This window comes from Heterodontus francisci, chromosome 11 (assembly GCF_036365525.1).
Source record: "Heterodontus francisci isolate sHetFra1 chromosome 11, sHetFra1.hap1, whole genome shotgun sequence".
Classification (NCBI taxonomy): Eukaryota; Metazoa; Chordata; class Chondrichthyes; order Heterodontiformes; family Heterodontidae; genus Heterodontus; species Heterodontus francisci.
Genome location: NC_090381.1, coordinates 87,514,971 through 87,526,487, shown reverse-complemented (window position 1 = coordinate 87,526,487; position 11,517 = coordinate 87,514,971). Strand labels below are relative to the sequence as shown.

General features: G+C 38.4%; 1 protein-coding gene across 1 annotated transcript; it reads left to right on the top strand.

The window, feature by feature from the left end:
• The first annotated feature begins 517 nt into the window (after positions 1-517).
• Positions 518-4,577, top strand: camk2n1a (calcium/calmodulin-dependent protein kinase II inhibitor 1a). Its single transcript, XM_068041505.1, has 2 exons — positions 518-1,009; positions 2,340-4,577. The coding sequence occupies exons 1-2, from the start codon at positions 841-843 to the stop codon at positions 2,408-2,410; spliced, it is 240 nt and encodes a 79-aa protein (XP_067897606.1). The 5' UTR covers positions 518-840; the 3' UTR covers positions 2,411-4,577.
• Positions 4,578-11,517: the final 6,940 nt, after the last annotated feature.

Sequence of the window (11,517 nt, the reverse complement as noted above, 5' to 3'; positions counted from 1 at the left end):
ACAGATTGAAAAGACAGTCACTCCCTCAGATTTGAACCTTGCGGCTGGTCGCTTTTACCTGTAGAGTACAGGCCACTGTGAATTGAAAATAAAATATTGATACAATAGGGATTAGTTTTAGGAGTTATATTAGTTGTATCAGCGGACCTAATGAGGCACGTAATGCAGGTAGGTAATTCTGAAGCTTTTTAAGATTCTGCAAACATCCACATTAAACCCACTATAAAGACAATTTGTTTGGAGGATTGACCCTGCATGTGCAAAAAACGTTTTAAAATGATGGATGTCGCTGGTTACCTGCAGAGCTGAATATTTAGTTTACTTTCACCATCTAGAAATTACTGTTGCAAAGTCTAGTTGGGCTAAAGGTTGCCTAAGATAGTTTTGCTTTTCTTGGGTATATTTTACACAACAATAAAGCCTTCAGCGTTCTCCATTAAAGACTACTTTTGGGTAGAATGAATTGCAATTGCTATTCAAGCACCACCGGTTGATGTCACTCTCTCCTCTCCCAAGCCGAGTAGGAGGAGAGTGATGAGAATCAGGCTGTCCTACATCACTTCTTGCCCGGATGGATGACTTCATTCTTCCGCTCGGGTTTCCTTTATGTTGGCGGCGGGGTCCCCGGCTCTCTCCAGAGCTCTGCAAACACGGTCAGAAGCCAACATCTCCGGCATCGCCGGCAGGGCAACAGTAAGCGATCAGCAGCCGATACAACGCCAGGATTACCCAGAAAAGGCCCGCCTAGTGCAACTGCTGCAAGTCACTTTCCATCGGTGAATTTCCGGGAAATTTTTGCCGCACATTCTTGGTTTCATCCCCTTCGTTCTTGAAGGCACTATGTCGGAGATTTTGCCCTACAGCGAGGAGAAGATGGCTCATTTCGGCGGCGAGAGTGAAGTGGGTCAGCTCTCCTTCAGCTGTCGCCTCCAGGACACCAACACCTTCTTCGGGGGCTCCCAGCCTAAGAGACCCCCCAAACTGGCACAGATTGGCAGAGCTAAGAGAGGTAAAAAGCAAAAGCATTTGCCTAAGCGCTACTCATTCCCGTGTCATTTCAATTGTAACCGCAGTTCAGTTTTTTTCTAAAGCGTCAATAGATTACAAATTGTCGTTTTCAAGGATTATTCTTGTTTAATCCAGCTCTTGTCAGCGATGTCGTATTTCCCCTTTGTGAAAGAGTTAATATATGTGGAATGTTTTTCATATTCCTCCATTTGACTAAAATACAGCATTTCATCGTTATTTCTGTGTGTAGACATATAGAATATTGTTTACATACATATAAATATAAACCTTGCCACTTGCCCACTATTTTTTAAAAAGCATCTTCATGGCTTGAGAGCTGCTGTTTCCGTTCATTGTTCGATTGAATTCTAATATTTCCATTTAATGAAAATCCAATGTGATTTTCGAATCTAGTTTTCCGCCAGAAGTCATTGTTTTCATCTTCATTCATTTATTTGGATTCATTTTTTATTCATGTCATGTCATTTTGCCGCATCTTTTGCCTGGATGATCAATTTGGGAGTGAACAGAGATTATTTGGAGCCCTCTCCCCAAACTCCTGATCCGGACATTCACACCATTTCAAAATAAATCCGTTCTTAGACATTCCTTTCCACGCCAATTTCATATATTTTGTGAAATCGCAGATCCATGTATCTTCAAACCATTCTCGATTTGTCCATAATTCGGCCAACCCATTTAATACCTTTTCAGTATCTAGCAAAGAGTGTACAGATTTCGATCTGTTTCAGCTTTTAATCCTCGCCAATCACGCGGATGTCACTAAAATGTGCAGGTTTTTTTCGACTGTCTTCATTTATTTCATTTGAATCCAACTTGTTCAGCGCAAAACCACAATCGCAGGCATTTCACTGAACACATGTCCTGATTATCACCGTGGTCTGCGCTAGAAATAAGAAGCACAATTGTTTTTTTGTAACTAAAATGTTTTTAATGTTGCAACGTCAGATTTTTTTGTGATATTTTGGTCATTTGTCAGGGCACTAACACAAGCATTTAATTTTGCGGAGAGCATAACCAAACCGAAGAAAAACTTCCCTGCGTTCTAAACAAGTTTGTAATATCACTTTGTAATAATTTGCGGCAATATTTGAATGAAATTACAATTCCACATCTTTGCCTTTGTGGATTCTAATTGGGATGAAAAGTATGTAAAGTACGGCAGGATGGTACATGCGGGCGATGCTTGCTTCTGTCCCGGTACGGTGCATTGAACGTGAAGGTGTATTTCTCAGACTGACCATATTACCTTGTTCTATTGAAGGTGTGTAGTGTCTGCAGACACTAAATTACCTGTAATTGCTTTACAGTTGTTATCGAAGACGACAGAATAGATGATGTTCTGAAGGGGAGGGAAGATAAAACCTCGTCTGGCGTGTAATCGGAAAGGGTGCTACCCTGACTCCCAAACTTTTTACCTATTTTAAAGCACTTTTGGGCTGTGCATGCGTTTATGGATTGTCCAGAGAGATTTTGGGGCTTGCTGACGAATCTCCAATCCAAATAGATGCACACAAATTGAGGAGCTGTCAATATCAGCACCATTCGGTTTATCCAAGGCACATAACAGATCAAGTAGGTGTCCATTTCAGAATTCCAATCCAAGCAAACGCACAGAAATGGAGGAGCAGATCATTGCAACACCGTCTTCTCTAAGCCAATGCACGGAGATTGCCGAACTGTGCACTTCGGAACCATCAATTTCAAACTTACCACAAACACGGCAGTTGATCGGAGACGACAACAGCTAGCAAAACCGACTCGATGGCGGAAAGAATGAAAGCAAGGGACAACAAGCAGAAAGGATTTTTTTTTTTGCATCAAAATAGACACATTTAATTCATCCTGTTGCATGAGCTTCCGGTCACGGTGCCAATATTGGTGCCAACAGTCATTAACAGTTTGGCACGCTTCTTTCTAATGGAATTCTTCGTACTTGTATTTTTATATCTAAATCTTTGTAAAACAAATGCTAGTCTATGTATTGTATTGCATTAAAAATGTTTGTATTTTTTGTAAGGATGTATAGACGGATCCATTGACTTGCAAGACTGATTGACTTTGGTCTATTCTGTATCAGCATTGGAAAGAGACTTATTGAATGTTATTTATGAACCTCTTAGTCTTTTACTTTTATTTGTCTTTTTAAATTATTTTTGTTTATTTGCACACATCAATGCTAAATCTGTATTTAAAAATCTATATTGTGAATAAGCATTGCTGCTGGATTTGTGTAATTAAGGTTTATGGGGAAACTAATGCACTGTTTAAGAAGTTTAAAATAATGCGCTGTTAACATTGACTATTCTCCTTTTTGGACTCTTCTGAAGCTGTGTTTTTTAATTTAATTTTGTAACATTCTTTTATGAAGCTTAATATCGTTATATGTGCATGTTAACATGAGGCGTAATTTTAAATAATGAAAAAAATCATTCCAAGATATATAAAAGCAAAAAAATTGTAATGACATTCTAAGAATGATTCATTGTACATTTTATGACCATTTTCACTGTATTTGGTGAACGAATAAATGGTTGAAGGCTGTAAGGACACAAATATTGATTCGCTTTCTCATTGTATCTACAATGCATTTTGAATTAATTGGTTGAAGAATTTAAGAAGGGAATGTTTAACGTTTTAATATACTTCAGTTATATTCATCGCTGTAACATACAACTGCAAACAGACTGTCTCCGGGTATAATCATTAATTTGCCATTAATCTGAATTTGTGAACACAGCTCAGCGATCACAGCTTTTTATTAGGATTGACTCGCTTGTTAGATACGTAACTTTGTATTATATGTTTGCATTGTCTTTTTAGTTGCCCACTGCTCCCATCCGCCTTTGCATTTCTTCCTTCAGTGGAAGTCTTATCAGTCTGGGCTAATGGTCACTAAACTACTGCCATCAGTAACTAACTATATACCATGAGAAAGCAGACTAGTGACTGAACTCGACTGAAAGTCACAATTCCCATCAGTGGAGGTAGAGGAGGTTAGGTGGTGGGGGTTGGGCGGTTCTTGATAGAGTAACAATACCTGGATTCTGAGTAGATGATGGTGTGCCGAATGGCCTAGTCTCGCTGCCGACTTTTTTCCTTATGGATCGTCAGTCATTTCCTGACAACCTGTTTTTCAGTTTTGTTACAAACGTCCTTATCTGAATTAATCCCAGCAACATTAAATTACGAGCCAGCAGCAATAGGAATACTTGGACTGAATACAAATCACTGAACTTGCATCCCTTATAATGGGAACGCTAACGGGAGGGAATCGAAACACAGTTGGAAAGGGGATTACAGATACCACTTGAAATTAAAGCTGACGCTATTATCTCTCACTTTGATGAACATCCAATTTAAAAGTAGGCTGACTTTCATTTTTTCCCAAACAACATAACAGTTAATGAATGTTTGACAATGATGCAGTGGCGCAATGACATTAGTTTTAAGCGTGTGATGAATATTGATGCGTAATTGAATTTTAAAACCTGATAACTGAATTCTAATTACATTATGTGCAATAAAATCGAGGCGATGTGGATTGTGCCTGGCGGAGTTTCGTTATGACTTTATTTGCATATAAATAAAAGGAAATTAAGGTGTGCAAATTACAATTACAGTTGGTTATCAATTGTGCAAACATATGTCTATTTTCATCCATCATTAAATTTACCAAGTGGGTCCCATTTTCGGCCCAAAGAGGATAAATGTTTAGTTAATTTAAAAAAAAAGTCCAGCAGTGCCACCAGCAATGAAATCTGGAGTAGTGTGTTAGCTCAAATATTGGAGCCCAAGGGGCCCGAGCTGATGACTCAATCGAGCCACAGTTACGATGGCACCCTAACTGTGGAAACTTTGACTGTTGTCCGCATTTCTAGATAGAAGCGGAACCCCTGGGAAGGAAAGGGGATCGATCCTGGGAGAATAGACAAGCTCACACGATTCGATTCCCTCCACTTGAATGTTACCATGAAGCATTATTGATCACCAAGACCTCCTCACCTCATTTCTTCCAGGAAGATATGGAAAAATTGGAAACGGGAGGAAAAATGTCAAGCCATTGGAATTTGTTTGGCATTTTACATTTATGTGACAGATAAATCTACGGTAAGGCTCTTCATCCTTTTTATCATGACTTCCTACCTTTCGAAGTGGGAGATGTAATTACTTTAAAAAAAGGCTGCTGCAGTCAAGCGGAACTTAATGCCAAAGAGCCCTGAACATATAAAAAGGCTTCTGCTCTCGAAATAACCGATAAGTGATGGAAATTTCTGTGATTTGGGGAATCTCTTACTTAAGACTTATTAGAAGGCAAATAAAATTAGCAAGACGACTTTTCTGAAGGTAATAAAGGGTTTTGTTGGATCCCAAAAGGAGCTTTGAATCTAAGGCCATACATAAATCATATTCTTTTCTCACCTATAGGCATGTACAGAATTCATCCTAATTAATTAAATTGTATGTTCAAGTAACTTGGATGAAATAGCACAGAACAAACTTGTTTTCATTTTTCACTGCAACCATCTGAGGCGCAGGTCAATCACAAATCATGGACATTTTGTTATCTATGACAGGCCATCACTTTTTTAATCCAAATCCTTCACTTTCTCCATGACCCTTAATACCCTTACTTCAAAAAGTAAATACTAATCTCCCATTTAAACACTTCATTTTAATCTATATGTATAGCCTTTGGACCAATGCATTGCACATTCAACCCACTGAATAATTCTCCGCCGCCCCCCATTCCCCCCCCCACCCCCCACCCACCCCAACCCAACCCAAGACTTATTTTTACCTTGCTTAATTCTGATCCTTGGATTCATAATCTAGAGCAATGAGTCTTTTCCCATCCGCTTTGTCAGTTACATAATTATTTGAAAAACCTGCATTGAATTATTCCTCAATCTCCTCATCTCTGAGTAATGCAACTCAAATTTGTAGTGTCTCAATATTTGGTGAATCACTGCATGAGCCCCTCCGGACCTCGTATATATTACAACAATGGGCTGCCTAAAACCAATCTATTATTCAGTTTTGATCCGAGCAGTTGCTGTACGTAACCTAATGCTATGTGCTTGATTTTACATTCTACTTGGCTTGAGACAGAGCTCAGCATTCCAATAGCCTTTTGATTGCTTTGTGCACCAGCACACCAGGTTGTTTTTGTGATGTTATTACGTTTTTCCAGTGTTGAGTATAGCACAGAGTGATGAATATGCAACTCTTCTACTTTCGCTCAACAATATGCCTCAGCATCAACCTCAGGATACTCCACCTTTACACCAGTCATTATGAGGCCCCTCTCAGATTGCCAAATTGTAGGGCAGGTTTGTGCTGTAGGTCCATATTCACCAGGAATTTGATGGAGATTGCCCAATTGGATTTGTATGGGAACATTGCAGTCAACAGATGAGGGAGACTTTCATCCATAAGTCTGGATTGGAATAGTCTAAGGGATTTTTAACTTTCACATCAACCATTGGAAGAGGCAGATGGAAGTTCACTTCAGTTAACATTGCATCCAAGGGACGATTAGTCCATGTGTCAATAGAATATGTGGAAGAAAAATTAAAAGCATCAAAATGAGATATCGCAGCATATTTCAAAGATACCTTGGCAAACACATCAGTGACAGTTGGTGTGATACCAACACTATAAATTGCACATCAGCGCAACATATTCCCCACCTTTCTGTGATGGTGTTTCATTCTTCTGTGAGTTTTGACAGTATAACAAGTTACTATATTCAGAGTCAGGATATGAAAAAGGGCAGTTCTATCATTTAATTGGTTTGCTAACAGATACAAATGTGTCCGAAACCTCCTGTGGCAGGTTTAATGAATATTAATGAAACCATCAAGTAAAGTATCATAAAAGGTTACTTTGTGGGAATAAAGGAAGTTAGTTGAGTGGAATAGTGTGTGGGTGAGTTGAAGAAAATGTGTAAGAATAAATGGGGCAGTTTGCTGAATGAGGAAGAACAGTGAGAAATATTTTTAAAACCTAGCTGTGCCATGTTTGACACTTCACTGATTTATTTTCAGTATGATTTTTCCTTCCTGTTAGATTCCCTCCTGCTATTGCTCCTTTATATTGCTGAACATGATGTGAAGCAAGTTGCTATAATTAATACAACGGCCAGTTCTAGAGAAAGCTGGTGGTCTATCACATGCAACATTAAGCAAAATGGTGTAACTGCAGAATGAACCACAGTAGGCAGGTTAGAACCTCAATCACTAACCACTGATGACTAAACATGTTTCAACAGGAGATACATATGCGGCTAACATTTGGTTGTTGGGTGTTACTGTAACCAAGGGATGCATAAGATCATGTGTGGTGTTGGAAGCTAACGTTAAGCTGCAACCTCGTAGTGAAAGGTAAAATGAGAATTGAAAGCTCATGTTAGGAACATAATCTTTTAAAAAAACCTCAGTCCTTGAATTGTTAGCATGTAGGCTGTTGAAAATGAGTTGCTTTACCATCTACCTGGTCAGGCAGTTGGATAATTTCTTTCTATCATTAGTCTTTACTTAAGCAATACCCAATTTTTATTAGAACCACATACAGCATTATGGTTTGCAAAATTATTTTGCATGGAAATTCTACAGCTTTTAAAGATATGCTACCCATTTGTATCAGCTTAACTGGGCTGTATTAAAGATCAAATTGCCATATAAATTGTGGTGCCCTTTAACCTATTTAGAATTCCTATACTTTAATAAAATTTCAGTTCAAATATATATACTAATTTTCCCAGTTTAGGTTTTGGACATGCATGCAAGGTTTCTATTCATTTACAAATAAGTCCCTTGCAATTAGATCATCAAAGTGCAATTGGGTCTATGAAGGGAAAGGAACATTCAAATGAAGATGAGATTCAAGTAGGAAGTGAAAGCAAAAAAGCAAGCAAGATACATATTTTTAGTATATGGTGGATTTGTTATTTCTTAGTGTGAAAGGAATTCAGATTGTTGCCAATACTCCAGAAAAAGACAACCCTGTGATTTTTCAATTTTGGTTACAAGCTTGTCACTTGGAATTTTTAAATATAGCTTTGTACACATTTATATTTCTTGTATGAATTGTGAAAATTAAAGAAACAAAATCTCACGACCACAGGAGATTTGCATGCTGCTAATGCTGAGTGATGAATATAACGAGTAGCACAGAACTTTTACACAGAGCAGAGTATGAAATGCTGGATATGGGTTACTCACCATGATTGGCTAAATTCTCTGAAGAGAACATTGCTAAAGTAAATTTTGCTTCCACTTTTTAGAAACTTTCAATGATGGTGTAAAATGGGCGATATTGGATTGTCTTCCAAGGGCCCTTGTTTCATGTGCTGGAAAGTGTGCACAATCTAAGTTTACAACTCAGAAAGGCACCATGAGACAAACACAATGCACAATTTAGTGCATTTAAGGGAGATTTGCACAGTTGAGAAGGTTAGTGAATTAAAAAGTCAACTCCCACTGCACTGCCATGTCAGTTATACACCCTGTCAGTTTTCCCTTTCTGTGATCCTAACTGGACAGGTGGTATGATGCTTAGTAATATTCTGTGGTGCTGAGCTACATGGCTGTAGCTGGTTAATCTCCTGTGGTCCTCATGTATACTGGGAATCACTAAGCCTTGGCTTTTGCCAGGCTGCAGTAAGCTCTCTGGATTTGGGGAAGTAGCTGCTCCATACCAGCAGAGACTGTGTACTCCATATTCAACAAACAGAACCTCTACTATGTAGATTCCTGAGTTGCATTATTACATTTACCCACTTCCTGCCTACAGGCTATTGTCCTCTCATATACAGAATTTTTCTGTATTTGTAGTGGTTCAATAATCCTCAACAGCTGGAATTCAGAGCTGCATAGATTCTTGCTGGAAATTCATAGGGATTACTGATTCAATAGGTACAGATGTTATAAACAAATTTTAGGATGACAGGTGCTTAACCGTAGTTCTGACCCAGATTTCTTTTCAAGTTTCTGATAATTTTTTATGAATAAAATGATTTCATCAGCATTACATTTAATATGCTAACTAAACAAAATACTGTTACACATGATGCTTCTTTGCACAGCATTGGTGACACAATAGATTAAGAAGATGGAAAAAGAATGGAGCACAATGTGATAGTCAAGTACAAGCTTAGGTGTAGTAACAGATTCTACACTGAAAGAGGGCACAGGGACCTACTAAATAAGGCCTGAGATACATGTTTTAGCCACCCTGAAGTCCACTGGTACCAGCACTAAGATAGGGAGGAGCTGTATCGATTCGATGAGCTCCACCTGAACCAGAATGGGACAAATGTCCAAGCAGAAAGGGCAATCAGGGACGTGGCAAAGGCTTTAAACTAGTAAGGTTGGGGAGGGATCAACAAGAAATGAAACAAGCCTAAATATAAACAAAACAGCAAAGGTGATCATAGGACAGGCTAAACTAAGGAAAGACAGAAATGGGCAGAGAATAAATAGTTAACTGTAAGGACAGCAATGCACAGTGTCTGTAATAAAATAGGAGAATTGGACACAATAATATGTGGCAAGAAACAAGAATTAGTCGTAATTGCTAAAGCATGGCTACAGTAAAATCAGGACTGGGAATTAAATATTTCAGGCTTTAATATATTTAGAAAAGATAGAGAGGGAAAAAGAGGAAGTGGAGTAGCTGTACTTAACAGAGATGACATAATGGCAGTAAAAAAGTGGCATAGCCAATATAAGACAAAAATAGAATCCATGGGGATGGAGCTACAAAAACAAAGGATCTATCACACTAATGGGATAGTCTACAGACCACCTAATAGTGGAAGGTAGAGGAAGGAATATGTGAGCAAATTAGGAAAATGAGTAGAAAACATAGAATAATCATCATGGGGGATTTCAACTACCCAGAAGAGGTAGGTAATGGGGATAAGGAAATGAAGTTCCTACAAGGATTCATTTCAAGTCTAATATATAAGAAACACACAAAGGAGGACTTTTTTATTCATTCAAAGGATGTGGGTGTGGCTGTCATAGCCAGTATTTATTGACCATCCCCAATTGCCCTTGAGAAGGTGGTGAGCCACCTTCTTGACAGCTGAGTGACTTGCTGGACCATTTCAGAAGGCATTTAAGGGTCAACCACATTGCTGCAGTCTGGAGTTACATATAGGCCAGACTGGGCAAGATGGCAGATTTCCTTCCCTAAGAGACACATGATTAAAACAGATTTTTTTAAAATGTCAATCCAGTACTTGTATGGTCACCATTAGTGATACTAGCTTTTTTTATTCCAGATTTATTTAATTAATTTAAATGCCCCAGGTGCCATAATGGGATTTGATCTCTTGTCTCCGGATCATTAGTCCAGGCCTCTAGATTACAAGTCCCATATCATAACCACTATACTACCATTCCCAACTGAATCTAATAATATGGAATGAGCCAGAGCTGACAAGAGAAGGAAAAGCAAGGAAACATTGAGGCAATAGTGATCATAATATAATACACTTTAAGATCATACTTGAGAAGGGCATAAGCATGACAAAGACCAGGGTAATAGATTGGAGAAAAGCTGATTCTGAAGGGCAGAGAATGGAACTTGAAAATACTATACTGGCAAACAATAATGTAGAACAGCAGTGGGAAATATTTAAAAAGGTCGTCAACAGAAAAATACTTTCTTCTAAAAAACAAGAACAAGCGAAACACAGACACAATAGACAGCAGGGAGAACATAACAGGAGAGAATATGAAGAGAAATCTAAAAAGCAAAAATCATAAAGCAAAAGAGTAAAATATTCTACAGGCACATTATAAAAAAGGAAAGTTGAGATGGGTTTAGGGCCACTAAAGAATGGACAGGATAAAATCACAGGCAGCAATCGCAAAATGGCAGAAATATTAAATAATGATTTTTCTTCAGTATTTATTTCTTCAGGCAGAGATGACATTGGAAAATGAGATTAGAAATGATATAACTCATATTTTTTAAAAAGGGAGATATTAAATAAACTAATCCAACTCAGAGAATAAAAGCCCTGGGCCAGACAGATTGCATTTGTGCATTTAAAAAGAATCTAGGGAAGAGATAATTAATAATTAGTTACAAAAAGGTGCAAGATGATTGGTGGATAGCTAAAGTTATATCTATGTTTAAGAAGCGTGATAGATAATGTCCAATGAATTATAGCCTAGTCGGCTTAACATCTGGAAAAATAATGGAATCCCTACTAGAATAGAAAGGGAGGCAGTGGCGTAGTGGTATTGTCACATCATTAGTAACCCAGAGATCCATCTCTGCCTCCTCCTGAAGTCCCCAGCATCACAGATGCCAGACTTCATCCAATTCGATTCATTTTGTGTGATATCAAGAAACGAGTGAAGGCACTAGATGCTGCAAAGGCTATGGGCCCTGACAACATTCCAGCAATAGTACTGAAGACTTGTGCTCCAGAATTTGCCGCGCCCCTAGCCAAGCTGTTCCAGGACA